General features: G+C 43.9%; 1 protein-coding gene across 6 annotated transcripts in view; it reads right to left on the reverse strand.

Moving 5' to 3' along the window:
* Positions 1-23,056, reverse strand: part of CADPS2 (calcium dependent secretion activator 2) — a 458,085-nt gene that overhangs the window by 114,397 nt on the left and 320,632 nt on the right. For 4 of the 6 annotated variants that reach the window (XM_066591844.1, XM_066591843.1, XM_066591845.1 and 1 more), the window contains exon 20: positions 12,562-12,681. The exons of the other annotated variants lie outside the window; for them this stretch is intronic. In XM_066591844.1, coding sequence (XP_066447941.1) covers positions 12,562-12,681 — 120 coding nt within the window. The remainder of the gene's footprint in view (positions 1-12,561; positions 12,682-23,056) is intronic. 6 annotated transcript variants of the gene reach the window in all.

Here is a 23,056-nt window from a genome sequence, read left to right on the forward strand (position 1 = left end):
AACTCCTCTATGGATTTTGCCATCACCACTTCCTCCGGCAGAGAGTTCCACAGTCTCACTGCTCTTACAGTAAAGAATCCCCTTCTATGTTGGTGATGAAACCTGCTTTCTTCTAAACGTTGCAGATGCCCTCTTGTTATCGTCGTAGTCCTGGGTATAAAAGATCATGGGAGAGATCCTTGTATTGTCCCCTCATGTATTTATACATTGCTATTGATAGCCTCTCTGGGTATTTCAGTCCCATCATTCCATGTATTAGTTTAGTTGCTCTTCTTTGAACCCCCTCCAGTACTGGAACATCTTTCCTGAGCACCGGTGACCAGAACTGTACGCAGTATTCCATGTGAGGCCTGACTAGTGCCTTATATAATGGAAGGATAATGTTCTCGTCCTTACCCCTATACCTCTTTTAATGCACCCCAAGACTTTATTTGCCTTTGCAGCAGCTGACTGGCATTGGTTACTCCAGTTTAGTCTACAATCCACTAGTACCCCCAGGTCTTTTTCCATATCACTTTTCCCTAGCGGTACCCCATTAACTGTATATTGGTGATATCCGTTTCTCCCATGTACATAACCTTACATTTCTCAACATTGAACTTCATTTGCCATTTTCTGCCCAAGCCCCCAGCTTATCCAGGTCCGTTTGTAGCCGCACATTGTCCTCCGTTGCATTAATTATATTGTATAATTTTGTGTCATCTGCAAATATTGATATTTTACTATGCAGTCCCTCTATCAGGTCGTTGAAAAATATATTGAACAGAATGGGGCCCAATACTGAACCCTGTGGCACCCCACATTATTTTGCTGTGGAAAGTATGCACCAAATATGCTACATGTGAATGCACCCCTGAAGATGATGTCCATGTAATTTTTTTTTTTTAATTTGTGCTCCCATTGACCAAACATAATTAAAGATCTTATACTAACTTCTCCTGGCTCCCCATACTTGGAGCGCTGTACCTCCAAACTCCGTGCTGGGTCTATTTACAATCTGCAAAAGGAGTCAGAGAATGGAACGACAGAATCTGCTGCAGCCAATCGCAGACCTCAGCGCTTAAATGCAGCAGTCTGTGGAGTCAGGCGGAAGAATGGCAGCTATGGTGCTGGAGCTGCACTGACCCAGGATTAGTGAGTATAAGATCTTTTATTATGTTTGGCCATTGGGAGCATGAATTAAAAAAAACATTACTTGGACATCATCTTCAGGGGGTGCATTCACATGTGGAATATTTGGTGCATATTTTCCACAGCAAAAAAATGTACATCAAACTCTATTAGGAAGAGAGCGGTGAGGACTGCAGGAGGTAAGTATGTGCTGGCTTTATCTTATCCCACACACTCATGCAGCTGGTGGACGGCAATGCCTGTCAGTGAGGAAATTGGCTGCGGGTTTCAGTGCAGCCGCAGTGTAACTCGTGGTCACAATGCAGAACATTGGGCTTAGCAGCCCAAAACATTTGTTAAGTGGGTCAGCCCAGGAGAGCACATGCCCCCCTGCCCAGGCCACCCGTGACTATGCACACATAGCACTGCTGCATACATAAACACACACGCACCTTACACACTGGCTTTATTGATAGTGATAACCTTCCTGCACTACTTTTAATGTCAGTCTTCTTACTTCTGTATACGACTACAGTCCTCTTCCACAGCAGGATTAGTCACATGATTGTGACATCATGAAAAGTTCTTCAGCTTACATTTGGTAAGCCGGCAGAGCCCTTTATTGGATCATTGGGGAGGCAGTCAGAGGGGTTAGTCGCTATCCCTGTCTCTGATCTATAACATTTAGGGGATTTTTAGCGAAATCTCATGTTGCTTAAAAGTGTCTAGTAGTAAGGCAGTTGCTTAAAAGTGTGTCTCATAGTCCAAAAAATTGCAGTACTTGCTTAAAACAATGACTAAGGCTAGATGCACACTACAGTATTGAGGTGCAGCCCCATTATAGGCCTATAAGGCTATGCACATTGACGGTTTTTCATACAGCCTGAGTGTTTATGTGAAAAAAATTCATGGCATGTCCTAATCCCATCCATTTCACAAACAAAAACAGGACATGACAGTGTGTTGTGTCCATCTGCTGTCAGATGCAAGCTTCGCCTGAGTCACTTGGGTGCTACTCACACTCGTGGCTATTGTGCTAGAGACCTAAGTGTCTGCAAAACACTATCTACAAAATTCCACGTACCGTACATATCCAGTTTTGAATAAGTCGCTTATCCAATCTTTCCCCACCTTCCGCCACTGGAAAATGTACTTCTCCTGAAAGGGTCCAGCTAACAGTGGCCATTTTGAAATGTTTCTTGCCCATATCCACCTCTGTCTGCATAGAAGCCCTCAGTATTAGACCAGTGTTGCCAATAACTCACTTTCGGCAGAAACTACACTTTTCTAATTCTGTCAAAATGTCCTCAATTATATGCAAATTCATACGAGCCAACTACATATCTCAGCCGCTGTATAAAAATAGACTTCAACGCTTCACATTCATTAAAAAAAACTCTTTTTTTTTTTTTTTTTTTTTAAATTTTTTGTGGTAAAACAAACTTTTTGGGTATTTTACACTGATTTACTTAATTCTAAATTTGTGATCTGTAATTATACTTACACGCAGTGCATTATCACTTTTTAATAGTTAATCGGTATATTTGACCTAGCGCGTGTCAAACAATTTCTATTATAATTAGTTTTATTTTAAACTTTAAATCGAAACCCTTTAAACTACAGCAGGCATTATTCAACATTGAATTTTCAACTGAACTGATCAGTAATTTGTGTTTGTATTATACCAACAACTACAACATTTGTCTCCAGGGGATCTGCAATTAACGGCAGCATGCCAGAAATCCCCATGCTGCAAACCACCATGTGTGCAAGTTGATAACCCAATCCCTTGTACCAGACTGTTACCGGAGGATGATATTACCATCAATAGTTGCCATTCAGAAATGTAAATGCTCAATACATTCTAGTAAAACAACAAATGTGTCCTAAATAATGCCCAAAGGAACAATACCACAATGTAACATCTCTAGCCTAACAATTACTGAGCAAAACTCTAAGATGTTAACATATTACAAAAAATTACAAAAATATTGAAATCTACAACACCAGCACATTAAAAAAGCTAATAAATTTAAAAATGTCAGCATCCAGACCCATACAGGAAGCTTAAATTTCCAAGGATTCACTATTCTTTCATAGGAAGTAACACAAACAACAATGCAAAAACCTTCACCTACTGCCAAGCCCATTTTGAACACCATAGCTAATTTTGAAAAGTGTGTTTTTTAGCTCTATATTCTTTTTGTGTAAACATGCCCTTGTTCAGTTGAGTCCCAGGATGAACAAACTGTCTAACCTATCATTTCAGCTGATTTTTCAGAATAAGCTCCCATGTGTATATGAGTAGCAGCAATTTTTTTTGGCCATTATGTAATTTGTATATGCCATTTCTCAGGCTGTATCCCTAATTTTGAGTCTTTCCAGAGCTGGAGGGTTGAGACTAATTGTTATACTAGCCACCATACAATACACACATGTAAGCATATCTTCTCTACAGCACACCCTCATAAGTAACAGCATCATAGAGGACATTATAGAGTCCTACTATGTAGTTTTGATACCAGTAACTGCGAGACAGTAAACACTATTAGCTGCAGCAGTACAGCTGTGAGAGCCTCTCCTGCAGCTCTGTCCTTCTCCCCGACCCTTCCATAGCCTTCCATAGGCAGCATGAGAAAGTGGCAAGCCCCATCCCCACTATCTGTAATCTATATTAAGGTCTCTGTAACTGGAATTAAATATTTTGACAAAGACTATAACAAATGGTGAGACCCAGACAATGCCATATTCTGGAAGGTGAGTAGAAAAAAAAAGAAGGACCGTGAAGCCCGGGATTAGAGCAATGATTACTATCAGCTTCTTAAGATCCAAATAAATAAGGCCAGCAGCATAAAGAGATGCGTTGCAGTGTCCCAAATGGAGTTTCTTTATTCCATCGCAAGTATATGCAGAACAGCACAGTCCGATGTTTCGGCTATTAATAAGCCTTTGTCCCTGCATGCAATAGGTGCCAGAGACTGTTACAAGAATTATAAACTGTATAATATAAATGATTGTGAGCTACCATATCACCTAATTATAGATCACAATTCTAAATGACCAAGTACAGCAAAGTCCATAATTTTATGCACACAAAATGTATGACATGTATATAAAATAATACTCAGGGAGAGCGCCTGACATACAGCTGGAAAAAGGGTTAAGTACAGATTGACTCACCTGGTGCAGAGCGTGCTACCTAAGCAACACGCCTGCACCCGTAGATCCGGGTTTACTTATAATGGTTTCTTTTTGAAGATACTCAAAAAAATCCAATGACTTGGAGAGCAGCAGCGTAGGATAACCCGATATCGCACAGGAAACGGGTAAATAACAGCAAGATAGAAGAAAAAAAATTCCCTTCACTGCGCTTCAAATGGAAGTACTTTGAATTAATCTCCAACATTGACTATATTCCATAAAGAATGAGTTTTATTGGTTAAAACCAATAGTAAAAAAGACCCCTAATGCGGTCAAACTAACAAGATAAAAATAAAATAGGAACAAGTGCATGCAATGCGTTTCGGCGGAAAGAACCGCCTTTCTCAAGCATGTATAGATAACACACATGATGTCTTAAATAGTGTACATACCATCCCATATGGTTGATTGGCCCCAGGGAAATCCTTCGTCTCTCCTGCAGGTGCGGCGCCATTAGAGCGCATCTTGATGACGCTTCATGCGTCCAATATAGTCAATGTTGGAGATTTATTCCAGGTACTTCCATTTTAAGCGCAGTGAAGGGAATTTTTTTTTCTTCTATCTTGATGTATATAAAATGTTTCCCAGTGACCAGCAGGAATTATCCCCCATTTGTCATATCATAAGTCAATAAAACCTGACATTTCCAGCATCCCAGAGAGGAGAAGAGAATGTTCCCCCATGTCTTAAGATAAAAGAATCTGGAAAATAGTTGTCTAAATTGTCATGGAGTGAGAGCATTTTACTATTGTAGACCCGAGACCCACCATGAGGGATTACATGAGTTCAATAAAACCTAACTTTTAAATAATCATAAGTATAAAATCAGAAATATCAAACAAATCCCTAGTTATATCTTAACAGAAACATCTACATTAGTAAAACACTGAAGAGTATTTTACTAATGATTAACCCTAGCTGCATCGCTGCGATACTTTATTTTCTCTACACAGCTTGCTATTGTATTGGGCATCTCCTGCAGGAGCAGTGCAATATGACTTAAGGCATTTCCCCACTTAAAGAGCTTGAGTAAGCTGGGTTGATAACCAATATTGTCAATATTACAATTCCCACAAGGTAATCACTACGCTTTCCGCAATTTATAAATAGCAATTTGTGATGCAGTGATGTGTGTGTGTGCTAGTGATGTCAGGAGACCCGGCTGTCAGAAGTCGCGAGGGGGGGGGGGGGGGGGTGCGGTCACACAGACTTGTCACGGTGGAGTGTGCGGTCACACAGACTTGTCGCGGTGGGGTGTGCGGTCACACAGACTTGTCGCGGTGGGGTGTGCGGTCACACAGACTTGTCGCGGTGGGGTGTGCGGTCACACAGACTTGTCGCGGTGGGGTGTGCGGTCACACAGACTTGTCGCGGTGGGGTGTGCGGTCACACAGACTTGTCGCGGTGGGGTGTGCGGTCACACAGACTTGTCGCGGTGGGGTGTGCGGTCACACAGACTTGAGGGGTGGAGTGTGCGGTCACATAGACTTGTCGCGGTGGAGTGTGCGGTCACATAGACTTGTCGCGGTGGAGTGTGCGGTCACATAGACTTGTCGCGGTGGAGTGTGCGGTCACATAGACTTGTCGCGGTGGAGTGTGCGGTCACATAGACTTGTCGCGGTGGAGTGTGCAGTCACATAGACTTGTAGCGGTGGAGTGTGCGGTCACATAGACTTGTCGCGGTGGAGTGTGCGGTCACATAGACTTGTCGCGGTGGAGTGTGCGGTCACATAGACTTGTCGCGGTGGAGTGTGCAGTCACATAGACTTGTAGCGGTGGAGTGTGCGGTCACATAGACTTGTAGCGGTGGAGTGTGCAGTCACATAGACTTGTAGCGGTGGTGTGCGCGGTCACAGACTTGTAGCGGTGGAGTGTGCGGTCACATAGACTTGTAGCGGTGGAGTGTGCGGTCACATAGACTTGTAGCGGTGGAGTGTGCGGTCACATAGACTTGTAGCGGTGGAGTGTGCGGTCACATAGACTTGTAGCGGTGGAGTGTGCGGTCACATAGACTTGTAGCGGTGGAGTGTGCGGTCACATAGACTTGTAGCGGTGGAGTGTGCGGTCACACAGACTTGTCGCGGTGGGGTGTGCGGTCACACAGACTTGTCGCGGTGGGGTGTGCGGTCACACAGACTTGAGGGGTGGAGTGTGCGGTCACATAGACTTGTCGCGGTGGAGTGTGCGGTCACATAGACTTGTCGCGGTGGAGTGTGCGGTCACATAGACTTGTCGTGGTGGAGTGTGCGGTCACATAGACTTGTCGCGGTGGAGTGTGCGGTCACATAGACTTGTCGCGGTGGAGTGTGCGGTCACATAGACTTGTCGCGGTGGAGTGTGCGGTCACATAGACTTGTCGCGGTGGAGTGTGCGGTCACATAGACTTGTCGCGGTGGAGTGTGCAGTCACATAGACTTGTAGCGGTGGAGTGTGCGGTCACATAGACTTGTAGCGGTGGAGTGTGCAGTCACATAGACTTGTAGCGGTGGTGTGCGCGGTCACATAGACTTGTAGCGGTGGAGTGTGCGGTCACATAGACTTGTAGCGGTGGAGTGTGCGGTCACATAGACTTGTAGCGGTGGAGTGTGCGGTCACATAGACTTGTAGCGGTGGAGTGTGCGGTCACATAGACTTGTAGCGGTGGAGTGTGCGGTCACATAGACTTGTAGCGGTGGAGTGTGCGGTCACATAGTCTTGTAGCGGTGGAGTGTGCGGTCACATAGACTTGTAGCGGTGGAGTGTGCGGTCACATAGACTTGTAGCGGTGGAGTGTGCAGTCACATAGACTTGTAGCGGTGGAGTGTGCAGTCACATAGACTTGTAGCTGTGAGGGGGTGGTCTGTCACAGTAATTTGTCACGTGGGGCTGGAGGGGCCTGTGACAGTAATTTGCCGTGCTGGGGGGGGGGGGGGTAGCGTGGGGCTGTCACAGTAATTTTTCACACGGTATAATCCTGCCTGTGCAGGGAGGGGAGGAGGTGAGCTGTGTCTGTTGTGAATGGTGGATCCTGTGTTATCTATATATAGGTATCACTGTACTTGTAGGGGAGAGGGGCAGGGGGTGCTGTTAGTGTACTTGTGTGTGGGCACTGTAAAGGGGGACTCTGTGGGGGAGATCACAGGGGGGCACTGTATAGGGACGCTGTGGATGGGGGGACTGTGGGGGGCATGTGGAGGGGGGCTACTTTGGAGTGCACTGGGGGGGAGGCATGTGTAGGGGGGGTACTGTGGAGGGCACTGTGGGGGGGAATACTGGGGGGCACTGTTGAGGGGGGACTGTGGAGAATGCTGTGGTTGGGGGGAATGAGGGGGGCTACTTTGGAGGGCACTGTAGGGGTGACACTGGGGGGCACTGTGGGGGGTACTGTAGAGGGCACTGTTTGTGGCACTGTGGGGGATCATTAACAGTGCACTGTGGGAGAGTGCACTGTTGGGGGGGGGTCATTGTGAGGGGGGGGTCGCTGTGGGAGGGGCACTATGAGGGCATGTGTGTGTGGGGAAATGTTTTGTTTTACTTTAGCAGGGTGGGGGGGCAGTAGGTAGCCTTGCAGTGGGGGGCTGCAGGAGAGTTCTCTCTCGGCTCTCCCCCGCCCCTCTCCATTCACTATACATAGTGCTACTGTTTACACTCATGCCAGAATTTTATCCTGAACCATGAGTGTATAACACAGTCTCCCCAGGCCACACCCCCTCTGATTATAGTATGCAGCAGGGGGCGGGGCCTGGGCGGGGAGAGACTGTAAAGCAGTTCAATAGAGGTGGGCGTGTCGTGGGCGGGGCTAGGACGTGAGCTGAGGGAGGCCATGAAATCCTGCCTTTTCATGCCTCTTACTGCCATCGGGAGCGTGCACACAGAAGAAGGAGAGCGCAGAGCATTGTGGGAGGGCAGCACAGAGGAGCCATCTTTGAAAGCTGCAGTGAAGATCAGATTCTAAGGTAAGAAACTGACATTGCAGCTGATCTGCCTGCCGGTTTGAGCCCCTGTATGCTGTCTGTTACTATCCTTACTGAAAGGGAAGCAGCAGCATACAAAAAAATTTTTACCCTGTGTGGCCAGACAACCCCTTTAAGGGTCATTTTCATGGGATGATTATTGCTCAAAATTTGTTGAAATTAACCAAAATGAGCGATAATTGTCCAGTGTAAATCCAAAAAAGTCGTTTACTATTCATTATGGCAGACTTTCAGTCGGCATAAAAACCATTAATGAATCATGGGCTTCTCGTTAATGTAAACGCTTAAGATAGGTGGTGAAGCACTAAGAGAGAAGCCCACGATCTAGCAGTGAAGTCTGTGAGCGCTAACAACCTTAGTGGTGACATCAGCGCTTGTGCAGTCGTTTAGACGATTGTCATCCCATGTAAAAGGGACATTACTGCTACATACTGGAGAACTCATAGATTTAACACACTAAGTTGAGGGATAGCTATGAGGCTTCAAAAAGAGCGAATGCAACTCCACATCACTATTGGGTTACACCACAGACACACAAAAAGGTATGAACATAAGGCAGTGTATGAGTTGTTTTTTTTGTAAAAGCATATAATTATGCCAGATTGTTATATTTACTTTGTAAATGAATATAATGTACATAGATTCTACATAGCAAGTCATCATCAAAATAAAGGTACATATGAATTCATTGTTCGAATGTTCAGATATGAATTTTATATTGGAGCCCTGCACATCATGTTACACCTGTATATGGACTACAGTGGTCCCTTAAGATATAATGGCCTCAGGATACAATATTTTCAAAATTCAATGTTTTTTATTCTGGGCCATTGTAACTTGCAACCAGATTCAGCATACGTCACAGACAATCCTGATTTACAGCACGTACACTGTGTAGGAAAACTCAACCAATCAGCATGGGCGTATCACTGGTAAAACACATGTAGTACCTAAGTGCATGCACAGATTGGCTGTCTAGTAATCACTTCCCTACAGTAGGATATGATGCTTCTTGCACCTCTGTTGGGATGAGTTGCGCTTTGGGACACCAAGTGAAGGGACCAGGTATATATTCTATACAGGGCCATGAAGAAGCTTCAGTCCTCTAAATAAAAAGTTACAGTTGCCAACAGCTTTATATCTGAGGACTTACTTTATCGTTATTAGCAGTCTGCTTATTTGTCTCCAATCTTCCTTTCATACTATATTTGATTGACATTTTGAGGCTTTAAAATCACTTACCAGTTTTCCATAGACTTATAGTTTCAACATACAATATTTTCAAGATACAAAGGTAGTCCTGGAACCAATCAACATCAAGTCTTTTGAATGCCGTGATTTTATGTTAGGCAATCCGCACACGACATTTCTGTCCAGAGGACCTTTATCAAACACTGTGAAATATAGTAGAAAATATATACAGTAAATAACCACAAGATGTTACAAGATACAAGTACAGTATAAGCAATGGGCCACCATGCATAAAAAATTAATGATATTATTGGTGTACGTGTACATGGAAGCGTACCTAAGACACATATGATATGAACAAAATACAGTGCCTTGCAAAAGTATTTACACCCTTTGTGTTTCTTCTGCTTTGATGTATTACAGCCCAGAAATAAAATGGATTTTTAGGGGGTTATGCCACTTAATTTACACATGTCTACCACTTTGAAGGGGCAAAATATTATTTGGCATGCACTCTATTCCAGTGCTCCATGTCAATACTATACATCTACAAATTCTTTTTCATTTCCATAGAAATCAAATAAGTTTTCAAGACTAGGGGGAGATTATCAATTCTTATTTTTTCTATGTTACTCTGCATATGTTCTTCCCCACGTTCATCTCCATACTACATATCACGTGATGTTTAACTCATGCATTAGGCGCTCTCTACAGGTCCATAGAGTGGACAAAATAAGCCTTTATTTCAATGCATTGTGTTACTGCATGCTACAGTGGCCCATATACATCACTGTTTCACCATGTTATGCTATTTCTGTTTACCGTACTGCCTATATGAACCGTTTCCCCCCAAATAAGGCCTACCCTTAAAATAACCCCTACCCTGATTTTTCAGTACTTTCTGGAGACTTGATATATAAGCCCTACCCGAAAATAAACCCTATCTGCATTACATTAAAAAAGAAGGAACATATTACCTAGCAGGCTTGATCCAGGTCTCTCCTGCTGCTCTCTGGAGCACCGAGACACTTCTTGCAGTCCTCTGCCACCCACCCACAGAAGATCACTTTCTGGTTACGGGATTCATAAATCCCACCTCCGGGAAACGATGGCTCTGATTGGTTCTCCAGCACTGCTCAGCCTAGCAATGCAGCACTCGCTGAACCAATGCTCAGCCCATTAATGCAATGCTTGATGAACCAATCACAGCCATTGGTTCAATGAGCACTGCATTGATTAGCTGAGCAGTGCTTAAGTCCCAATCAGAGCCATTGCTTCCTGGAGGTTGGATTTATGAATCCATTAATCAGGAAGTGATCTTTTGTAGGCGGACAAGAACTGCAGGAACTGCGTCGGGGTTCTGGAAAGCAGCGGGAAGGACCTGGACCTAGCCTGCTAGGTAAGTATAATAAGATGTCCCCAGAAAGTAAGATCTAGCGCCTCTTTTGGGGCAAAAATTAATATAAGACAGAGTCTTATTTTCAGAGAAACACATTAAATATATTGACTTACTGTTTACCTTGAATGTTCTGTACTTTTTTTTGTAATAGCCTCTATACAGTATATTTTTGTATATACTGTATATATTTTGTTATAGTATATATAAAATATGTATATATATATATATATATATATATATATATATATATATATATATATGACATGTATCTTAGGCACGCTACCATATGCTCATTCACAATTACACCGACAAGAATATATCACTAAGTTTACTATATTATGCATAGTGTGTCATTGCTTATTGTATCTTGTGACATCTTATATTTACTGTATATATTTTCTACTATTTTTCACAGTGTTTGATAAAGGTCCTCTGAACTGAAATGTCACTTCTGTGGATTACCTTAAATAACATCACAGCATTCAAAAGACTTGATATTGCGTGCAGAGTTCTGCTTGCCTTTTTAAGGACCCTATTCTAGCACCAACCAATACATATCAAAGTGCGATGGACAGTCTTCCATCAGTAATAATATGAAACTGTTACATGCAGTATTGGAACAGCAGTTGCAGGTAAAGCCTTGAGTTAAAGACATTATTTGCTATGACACGGCATCTAGATTCATAAGGTTATCTCCAAATAGTTTTTTTTTAAAGAAATAGATACTAGAATTCTTCAAAGTCCTTCTATAAGTTACAACGCTCAGAAAGAAGCTTGACCGTAATGAGATGTTTCACTTTCTCGGTAAGTGTAACTAGGTGAGCTATTAGTTTGCTATATTTGCTTGATACAATACTTGTTTTATAGAAATGCAAAGGGTTAAATACTAAAGGCCTCTTACAGGACTTAAAATACTTTTTGGACAGGCTCAGAATTGTGTAAAATAAAGAAAAAAAAAATCAGTCAAATCACCATCTAGTGCTGGAGCCTGATGTTTGCTGCTCAGAACTTAGAAGAAACAGACTGTTAGGGTCATGTGCTATTGATAGTACTCATAACTGCTGAGCGATTCACAGACTTCAGCGGCCATTGAAAAACGACTGCTGAAGCTTGTGATTGGTCAAGCAGTCACATCGCTGCTGAAGCTTGTAAATGGCTAAGTGGTCACATGCACAATGAATGAAACGTAACCGCCAGCTGGCTTCTTTCCGATTTTGAGAGGCAAGCACTGGGGTTTCAGCGCTGGACAGGGAGTCTCTGAACCAGGCATTTCTTTATGTTACCTAATTCTGAGCCTATGAAAAAAAAACTAAGTCCTGGAGAACACCTTTAAAGTTTAAATTATTAACTCTGAAAAGTGATTGTTAAAATTCTATAGCAATATCATGGCTGTGGAGTCAGTAAACCAAACTTCTGACACCGATTTCTCTATTTTTCCACAAAGTAACTTTAGCTCTGTAATAATTAGTAGTACAGTAACATGATGCTTATTATGTATTAATATTGGGGGGTTTTTGAAGCCAGAATTGTAACATTTTTACCATCACTGACTTCACCCGCAACTGAGACTCCGTGACTTCAACTCCACAGCTTTGAGCAATACATATTACGATCCATGCATCTAAACAACTGCACAACACAAACACAAGAGGTCAAAATCCACAGCATGCAGAACAGTCATGCACGAGGAATACACTTATTACACACGTGGATTCGTATAATGAAGTCATCCAGGATGGCGCTGAAAAACTAGGTATCTGTGGAAGGTTTAGTGTCAAACTTGGAACTTTTGGAAGAGGTACACTAGGAAGACTGTTGGTGATGCTTCTGTAAAATAGAATTAATGGATACAAACAAAACTTTTACTGCAGAAATACACAATATATATTTTTTTCAGTATGTACAAATTCCTATGTGTGGAACCACTTTCAAAAATACCTCCAGTGCTACCTCCGTGATAGATCAACAGGTATTACTGTACATTAGATGTTGAATTAAAATAATTCTAGCTCTCTATGTTGGGAGGATTCTATGCTGACAAGCGGCATTTAAAATTTGGGGACATGGTTTCACAGAGACAAAATATCTTATTTTAAATAAATAATGTAATCTTAGGCTCGGTTCCCACGGGGCGGATTCCCGTCAGAAATCTCGCGGTTTGGCCGCAGCAAAAACCGCAAGATTTCCGCCGGGACAACCGCCGCGGTTTAAGCCACGGCGGCTTTGAAGCGGCTCGGCCGCATGCTTTTCCGTTGCGGCCGGCGCTCCCATAGAGGAGAGCGCAGCCGCGACGTAAATAAACAAAAAAGGAAAGGTAAACAGACATGCTGCATCTTTTGAAACCGCAGCTGCGGCCGCCGCAGCTGCGGCCGCCACAGCTGCGGTTTCAACCGGATTTACCGCAGCGCATTGGCCGTCCCGTGTGAACGAGATTTCTGAGAAATCTCATCCACATGGCTGGCTAATCCCGAGATTAGCGGCCGCGGGTGGATCTGCTGCGGCAAAACCGCGGCAAATCTGCCCTGTGTGAATCCCCCTTAAACCTAGTCTACACATAGAAATAGGTTTGTGGAAACATTGTTTACAAAAACATTTCTAAACAGGTTTCTTCTGCGTTTATGAATGTTTCAAAATTGTTTGGAAATGGTTTACATAATATTTATGAGCGGTTCACAAACAATTTACTAACTGCCCAGATACGTTTTAGCTGTGCTGTGTCAACATCTAATTTACATAGATTTACCTATCCGATTTTAGCATGTGGGTGCAGGCAAATACGCGTAACCCCTAGGACCGTCCATATGCCTTTTTATGGAGGACCTTAAGGGTCGGTATTCTGATACATGCTACAAAATACCGACACGAGGCTCCCATGCCATTAGCAGCAGGGACCTGGCTCACTAATGACAGCCCAACATCTACTCTAACAGCAGGAACTGGAGAAACTTCCTGTTACGTGTGCTGCTGAGACATGTTGTACTGCTGTACTTTCGGCAGCGCAGCACTCTCGGGGTTAATTGATTGAGCTGGCTGGGTATGGTGCTTTCTGCTGGCCAATCTCCTGGGTCTGTGCTCTCATATAAACCCAGCTCCTGGTCAGTCTGTATCTAGTGTTCAGAGTAAGCAGTCATGAATCCTGTTCCAAGTTTGCTGTGTGATCTGTGTCTTACTGGTTCATATCCGTTTGTTCGATTAAATTATGTCAGTTTTGTGTTAGCTTCCTGTATGACCTGCAATCTGTGTCCTGTCCTATTGCAGCGTGCTCTGTGAACTGTGTCCGATTTTGCTGGACTCCTGGTTAGTGTACGGACTAGCAGTATAACCAGGAGCCGTGAAGTGGCCTACTAGCCTTCATGTTTTATACAAAATGTCAACTAATACCTGGCATTTAAATTCAGCTTCCTATCTGTTACTAGTGGTTGCATTTTGGCTGCTGTATGCTGTGTATTCTGGCTCTGTGTGGCCTGTTGTACAGTCCCTGTCATGTGGCATGTGTATGTATCCTGTTCTGGTGCGTGGCTCCTAGGATCAGCTAGGGCCGAGATCCGAAGACCGCTGGGCTGCCCTTATTGGGGCAATGTCCTCGCTCAGGTAGAACCATGTCAACCTCCTGGTAGCAAAGGGTTAGTTGCTTGCAACCTGTGTGCGTGCATCCACTACTCCTTGGGTATGATCGTGTGGGGCCCGTGCTTAGTTTGCCCACACGATCGTAACACTTCCAGTCCCTGCTGTGTAAGGCCGCCTGCAGACGAGCGGGTCGGATCCGGCGGCGAGAATTCTTGCCGCGGGACCCGACCCTAACGCCTGCAGAGACGAGCACGTACTCACCCACGCCCGGCGGCCCCGGGTCTTTCATGTGCCGGCTGCCGGGCAGCCGGCGCATGCGCAGACCAGAGCCGGCGGCCGGGTTAGTGACGTATCTGTGCGAGGCTCTGCGAGCCCCGCACAAAAATAGGACATGCCGCGGTTTGTTTGCCGCGCGACATTTCGTGCGGCCAGACCGCGGCCGTCTGCATACAAATGTGTATTGTAATGCACTCCTATGCAGGCTTTCAGTGGGATTTCCGCCCGTGTGCAGGCGGCCTAAGTCTTTACATGCCGTGGTCAATATGATCACTGCTTATAAAAGGCTGACAGGAGAGGGGACTTTCTCTGTCATCATTTGAACCCCCTGCGATGTAATCATGGGGTCTTGATGGGTTGCTATGGCAAGCGTAGGCATCCACGCTGACCTATGAGGCACAAGCTCTTAGCTTCATAGACAATACAATACACTACAATACTTCAGTATTGTGGCATGTTATATAAATGACCAAAAGTTATGGGTTTCTAGTCAAAGTGTAAAAAATTGTATGTAAAGTACATTATTAAATTTAATCCATCTCGTGCAAGTCATGGAAACAAAACAAAAAAAACATGGCGAAAATAGAAACATTTTTCATACATCGCATCACAAAAAGAGGAATAGAAAGCTATCAAACTCATAAGATTTACTAAATGGTACCCTTAAAAACTACGACTCCCTCCACAAAGAAAGCCTGTCACACAGAAAAAAAGTTAGGGTCCTTGTGGTTATTAAAAAAAAGGCATTTTTTTCTCTAAGTATGAAAAAGCTGCAGAAAAAACTATATAAATTTAAGCACACTGACCCATTGAAATAATTTAACATATTAACATGCTGCAAGATGTACGCAGTTACAAATAAAAAAAAAACATGCCAGAATTGCAAAATTTTGTTTGTCTTTGCTACTGATAGAATAAAAAGTTGATCAAAATGTTATTATGTTTCCAAAATCTGGATCAATCAGTGGATCATCCTACAAAAAGCAAGCCCTCTTGGGATTTTGTCGAAGTAAAAATGTAATATTATAGCTCTTGGAATACAGCGACACACAAGTAAAGGCCCAATGATTTTTGCTCAAAAAATGCGGCTTAAGCAAATTTTGAGTGATAATTGTTGTGGCATTTGCAGCCCAAGATGATCGCTCAAGATGAGTGATCACCTTGCGCTGCCAGCGGAGGATGCAGAAGACAAGTGGGGTGTCCCTGCTTATCTTCTGCATCCAGCTGTTCCCCGCTCCGAGCGCCCGGCTGTTATACAGCCAAGCGCTTGGAGCGGAGGATGCAGAAGACAAGCGGGGTGTCCCGGCTTGCCTTTGAATCCAGCTGTTTTCTGCACGGAGCGCCTGGCTTTTATAAAGCCGAGCGGTCTGAGCGGAGGATGTGGAAGGCCCCGCTTGTCTTCTGCATCCAGATGTTTTCTGCACGGAGCGCCTGGCTGTTATACAGCCAAGTGCTCCGTTTCAGATATGGAGAACAGAGCTGGACCGCTCTGTTCTTCACACCCAGCTGTTATCAGGGAGCCGGATACAGCTGAAACAATGATATCAGCTGTACCCCGCTATGAATTCCTGATGAGACTCAGCATGCGGAAAGACAACGATGAGCGATGGCTTAACGAAAACTGCAAGATGTAAGAGCAGTTACACACAACGATTATCGCTCAAAAGACAGCTTTTGAGCGATAATCATTGTGTCTAAATGGGTCTTAAGTAGAGATGAGCGAACGTACTCGGTAAGGGCGATTTCGCAATCGAGCACCGCGATTTTCGAGTACTTCACTACTCGGGTGAAAAGTACTCGGGTGCGCTGTGGGGCGGGGGGTTGCAGAGGGGAGTGGGGGTAGCAGCGGGGAACAGGGGGGAGCCCTCTCTCTCTCCCTACCCCCCCACTCCCCGCTGCAACCCCCCGCTCACCCACAGCGCACCCGAGTACTTTTCACCCGAGTAGTGAAGTACTCGAAAATCGCGGTGCTCGATTGCGAAATCGCCCTTACCGAGTACGTTCGCTCATCTCTAGTCTTAAGTCTTTAAAAAAAACGTTTTGGTGCACAAAAATAGCAACACATAAAAACCTGTACAAACTTGGTATCTGCGGAATCATGCTGTTCCATGGAACAAATTTGTCACACTTATTCTGCATGCTGAACTGCATAAAAAGGAGATCCATAAAACAGTGACAGATTTTTTTTTTCTATAATCCCCCTCAAAAAGAAATGAATACAGGTTATACAATACATTATAAAAATCCCAAATTGCACCTTGTCCCACAAAAAACAAGCCAGCATACAGCTATGTCAATGGAAAAATTAAGAAGTTATTTGTACAGAAATGTGTTTTACCTGTCACGTGATTCACTGCTACTTTTACTACTTTTTATATATCCATTTTGCAAAAAAAGCCCTCCTGGATGAGGCACTTTCTAGGGCTTTTTCACAACTACGTGTAGTATTATGTAGACCCTGCTTGTAACACAGTGCTATTTCATAGGTGTCTGTTACGTCAGACGGCTCTTATTTGATATCTCATTTTCTTTCACTGTTTTGCTCTGTTTGAAAAAACTTGGGAAAAACTTAAGAAATGAATATTTTTTAAAAATTACGTTACGGTTTTGGGAATGCGAAGATTAAAATTATACATGAATCTGTTGGTACGGGATGGCTACACCCCTTCTCAACAAGCCATGCCTATTTCCCCCGCAGAAGTCCCAAAAGGGGCAAAACTTTTGCACAAACAGACCATTTTTGCATGTCATCTATGCCATTTATCTGGCATAAAGCCTTCTTAAATATCCCACTTCATGTGCCTTTTCACAGAGACCACAAATCATTCTGTAATTCTATTATGACAATAACAAATAGGTTCACGTACACAACCTAAATATTAATAGGAGTTTACTTAAAATGACCCTGCAGGCCCGGACAAGCAAAGATGGCCGAACTGCTTTTCTGATTACTTCATGTACATCGTACATAGTACAGATAGTCCCCTACTTGCGAACAGGTTCCGTTCCAGGAGCCTGTTAGCAAGTACATTTGTTCGTATGTCTGAACAAATGCCTGTATGGAGCGGAATCGAGGGTAGATCCCGCTTCATACAAGTCGGGTGTAGGCTGTTCTTACAGCCGGTACCCGTTCCGACGCCGCACCACTCATCGGAACTGTTAACACTTTAGATACTGCTTTAGAACTGGTGCCGCCTGTAAGAATAGCCTGCACCCGATGTTCAGGGGCTCTGTACAGTGTCCTGCAATAAGTTCGCAGGATGCTGTGTGGTTGCTAGGCAGCCAGGGGGCCTTCTGAAAGGCCCCAGGGCTGCCTATGCAGAGTGCCTATCAAACGGTGTCCCGTGATCTGACCGGACAGGCTTGAAAGAAGCCTGTCCGGCCCCTGCACAGTATGATGTAATGCTTTAGCGATTAGACGCTGAAAATTAGACGGCACCATGGAGACGGGGACGCCAGCAACGGAACAGGTAAGTGAATAACTTCTGTATGGCTCATAATTAATGCACAATGTACATTACAAAGTGCATTAATATGGCCATACAGAAGTGTATACCCCCACTTTGTTTCGCGGGACAACCCCTTTAAACTGATGATAAAGTTGATATACCTGGATATTGTCCAGAGAATACAGTTCCAGTTATCACCAATGACATATAAGACAACCCACAACATGCCCCCTCTCTATAGATCTCTGATCTAATCTCCAGATACCCCCCTACACATAACCATCAGTACTCGCAAGACATTCCTTGAATGCAGCAATAGCAAGGAAAACCCAGTGAAAACACAGCAACCACAGGCAGCACACTTGTGCAGTAAACAAAATAAACGCTTGCCCATCAAGGTGCTAACTAGACAGTAGTTCTCTCAGCTACTCCTAACATGCAGCAAATTGTCAGCGAAACAGAAGCAGTCCACAATGGTAAATACCATACCCAACCGGGTGTCAGTCTAGGGGCGTCCTTCCCTGTCAGGCTTGTGGCATTACAGTTTGGTCTGCACCAGACCCCAGGATTGCAGCCCTCTCAGCTCCTTCTAAGCTATCTCTGGTCCCAGGGAGTAGCCCCAGCAGTAGTGTGGCTGGAGGTCTTAACTCCTCCAACCACACCCATACAGCTGTCACTTCTAATCAGCACTCAGTATTGCCTGTTCTCCAGCCCCCTGCAGGCTATTCTGTGTAGTTCTCCAGCCCCCTGCAGGCTATTCTGTGTAGTTCTCCAGCCCCCTGCAGGCTATTCAGTGTAGTTCTCCAGCCCCCTGCAGGCTATTCAGTGTAGCTCTCCAGCCCCCTGCAGGCTCTTCAGTGTAGTTCTCCAGCCCCCTGCAGGCTATTCAGTGTAGTTCTCCAGCCCCCTGCAGGCTATTCTGTGTAGTTCTCCAGCCCCCTGCAGGCTATTCTGTGTAGTTCTCCAGCCCCCTGCAGGCTATCTCTTGTACTGCATTACCACAATGTACGCACATACACATACTCTACCAGTCAAACGTTTTAGAATACCTCAAATTTTCCAGTTATTTTGACATTAACATACTTTATTAAAGTTCAGCAAAAAAAAGCAAAATGGTTCTAAAATTAAAAACAAAGTTATTTATAAATTTTAACCTGAAATGGTACAATAGTCTGAATTTATGATTTTAACTAGAGATGAGCGAACGTACTCGTTAAGGGCGATTTCGCAATCGAGCATCGCTATTTTCGAGTACCTGACTACTCGGGTGAAAAGATTTGGGGGGCGTCGGGGGGTTGCAGAGGGGAGTAGGGGGGAGAGAGAGAGCTCCCCCCTGTTCCCCACTGCTACCCCCCGCTCCACCACGCCGCCCCCTAATGTTTTTACCCGAGTAGTCAGGTACTCGAAAATAGCGATGCTCGATTGCGAAATCGCCCTTAACGAGTACATTCACTCATCTCTAATTTTAACCAAAAGGGCTTTTTTAGGGAACACATGAAGGATTGCTCCTCTGCAGCACATAAAGCAAATTATGGTTTGAAATTGGAAACAAACTATTCCAACAGTTGTCTCAACTTTTGTAGATTACTTTCAAACTATCTGAATCTACATAACCAAAGTTGGAACAGACTGCGTTACAACATCCTCAGGGCTCTTTACGAGTGGATATACAACACCGGCGTTTTTACGTTTTCAAGCCTGCTCTGCATAAGCACCTGAATGGGCGTTTTTCCGCGATCGCGGCCAGCGTTTTCTCGTCCATTCACATGACCGCGAGTGTCATTTTTAGCAAAAAAAAAATACGCTGCAGACTGGAAAACCCTCGCTCTGCCAAAATCCTCGGGATGCCTTTCAGTGCCTATATAGAGACACCTGTAAGCTTTTTGCAGCATTGGACACTGCAAAAATGCCTCCCTCTCCCTTCTCTTTCCCTGCTCCCATAGAAGTCTATAGGACCTGCTGGCATATATTGGCCAAAACATAGTTCCTGAACTATGTTTTGGCCAAGCGTATATGCGCTGGCCGCATATATGTCCTTTTTTTCAGGCTGCCGACATATTTATGTGCCGTATAGTTGCCCATGTGAACGAATTCATTGCAAACCAAGGCTTCACATGGGTAGCATAAATACACCCGGGCATGAAAACGTGCTGTATATGCGCTCATGGGAGTAAAACCTCAAAGGCAGGATTTGGACAGTTTTGCTCTCCAGGAGAAAGCACATTGCTATAATAGTAAGAAAAAGGTAATTAACCAACAAACAGACAGTTTTAACCCTTAGAAGTGTAGGTTGGTATTACAGAGAAATTGCCAAGAAAGCCAAGATGGCGGTCAGTATAGTTTCCAATACCATACAAAGGCACTGGGAAACTGTAGGAAACTCAGACAGAAAGAAGTCTGGTGATTCCAAAGGCCACTAAAAAAAACAGAAAAGGAGCTACCACAGCATTTTAATAATCAAAAGTTATTCAAGTTTACAATGCGGTTCTGTTTTGAATATTTTGTCTGTAGCGTTAAAAACCATTAACTTCTCCTGGCAGTTCAGAAGCGTTTCTTTACAGATTGCCCTGGATATGATATGCAAGCATTCCAGTGTTACACATCAGGTTTGATCAGTAGGAATGACAAGGGATGCCTTTTTTCATCTTCAGCTCTCAGGACCGGATTGTTAACTAATAGCAGGGTAGTGCTTAGTGAGGAATTGTACAGGAAGATTGTACAGAGTGAGGAATTGTGAGAAATGTAATTTCAAACTGCATATTAGCAGGAATGCGGCAGCCATCTTGGAAAACAGTGATTCTGGTGAACATCAAAAAAGGAGGGCAGGATAAGAAGGGAAGAGCTGCTCGATTTATACTCCTAACCAGCTATGCATAAACATGGGGCAAACGCCTTTCATACCTGGAATTTTTGAAAATTTGCTTTACAACCAGAACTCGCTTTTAAAAGACAAGAAAAGCTGGCAGGCTTCAAAGAATGGAATGGCCCGCACAGTCTCCATACTTAAACCCCATTGAGCTTGTTTGGAATGAACTGGACAGAATGGTGAAAGCAAAGCAGCCTACAAGTGCAGCAGATTTGTGGGAACTTCTGCAAAAACGTTGGGAAGAAATTCCTCAACATTATTTGAATGCAGTTGCAGATTAATGCCTTGAGTGTTTACAGCTGTTGTATTAGGGAGAGGTGGCTGCTTTGAAGTCAAAAATTTAGATTTAATTTGGTGAAACAAAGTATATTTGAGACATTAATATGAGTAGTAAATATCAATAAAAACTAGAAAATTGAGGTGCTGTAAAACTTTTGCCCAGCAGTTATACACAATTATAATATACTGTTCCTTAATGCATCAAACCCATCTCCTGGAAAAGTTTCAAACGGAAAACGAAAACCCACATCTCCAGACAAGCCTACATTAACTGCGCTGTCACCACAACAGAGCACCTTCTACTCCCACCTACTGTCTCCTTTGCCCTTCTCCTATAGACTGTAAGGAATCACGGGCAGGGTCCTTTCTCCCTCCATATCAAATGGTTACTCATTTAGAAGTAGATGTTTATCGTTCCTGTCATTATTGTGTGTGTAATGTGGTTGTACATGTATATTAATGAGCAAATGTTTTAGGCAGGTGTAAATAAAATGCTGCAAATGAAGAATGTTTTCAAAAATAGAAGTGTTAATAGTTTATTTTTGTAAATTAACAAACTGCAAAGTGAATAAACAAAAGCCCAATCTAAATCAAATCAATATTTGGTGTGACTACCCTTTGCCTTCAAAACAGCATCAATTCTTCTGAGTACATTTTTCATCAACCCTAGGGCTGGCTTCCTATGGGACGGATTTGCCGCAGAAATTCCGTATAGAATTTCTGTGTGGCAAATCCGCCAGCGGTTTCTAATCCCGAGATTAGCTAGCCACGTGGACAAGATTTAGCAAAAATCGCGTCCACAAAGGGAGGCCAATTCGTTGCTGCAAAGCCGTGCGAAGCGGCGCGGAATTGACAGCCGCAGCATGTCAATTCTTTTTTTTTTCCCGTTGTGGCTCACTCCTCTCTATGGGGAGAGAAAGCTGCAACGGAATGCCGGCGGCCGAACCGCTCCAAAACTCGCAGGTTTTGAAGCTGCGGCTCTCCCATGGAAATCTCGCAGCTTTCCGGTGCGGTCAAGCCGCGAGATTTCTGTCCCGTAGGAACCCAGCCTAGAGGTTAAAAGGAGACTCCAACAATATTCCATGATAAACTCCACCCTTCCTTTGTCAGAAGCAAACTTCTATACAGTGTATGACGCTACATGATAATTTCTACAAAAGTTTCCAAAGAAGCATTTTACAGTCATTCTCTCATCAGTTGTCAGGTAAAGCTTTCCTCCTGACTGCTACAGAAGCACTGCATATGTCTCATTCTTAAAGGGGTTTTCCAACAACTTAAAATTGCTTCACAGCCACTCTGTCCTTCCTGGTTGCTGCTGACCATTACACGTGACTGCTGCAGCCAACAGGAAGAACCGAGTGGCTGTGAAGCAATTTTAAGTTGTTGGAAAACCCCTTTAAGGAATGTAAGCAATGTTCAACTTAGTGAACAAAAAAAGCTCAACAACTAGAGATAGACAATCTTCTATCCCAGATCGCGAAGCTAGAAAGAATAGCAAAACTCTCACAAGCTAAAGACAGGATAGACGAACTTATAGACAAGCGCCGAGAATTGGGACGACTTCTACGGTCCAGATTCAATAAAAAACACCTATTTTTAAAGCAAACACTCTTCATACAAGGGAACAAAGGAAGTAAATTCGTGACCACACTACTCAAAAAAGCCCGCACCAGAAACCAGATCAATTCAATCAAGGACAATACGGGGAAAACAGTGACAACTACCCAGGACATAGCAAAAGTCTTCCACTCGTTTTACGCGAAAC

Source organism: Eleutherodactylus coqui, chromosome 2 (assembly GCF_035609145.1).
Source record: "Eleutherodactylus coqui strain aEleCoq1 chromosome 2, aEleCoq1.hap1, whole genome shotgun sequence".
NCBI classification, from domain to species: domain Eukaryota; kingdom Metazoa; phylum Chordata; class Amphibia; order Anura; family Eleutherodactylidae; genus Eleutherodactylus; species Eleutherodactylus coqui.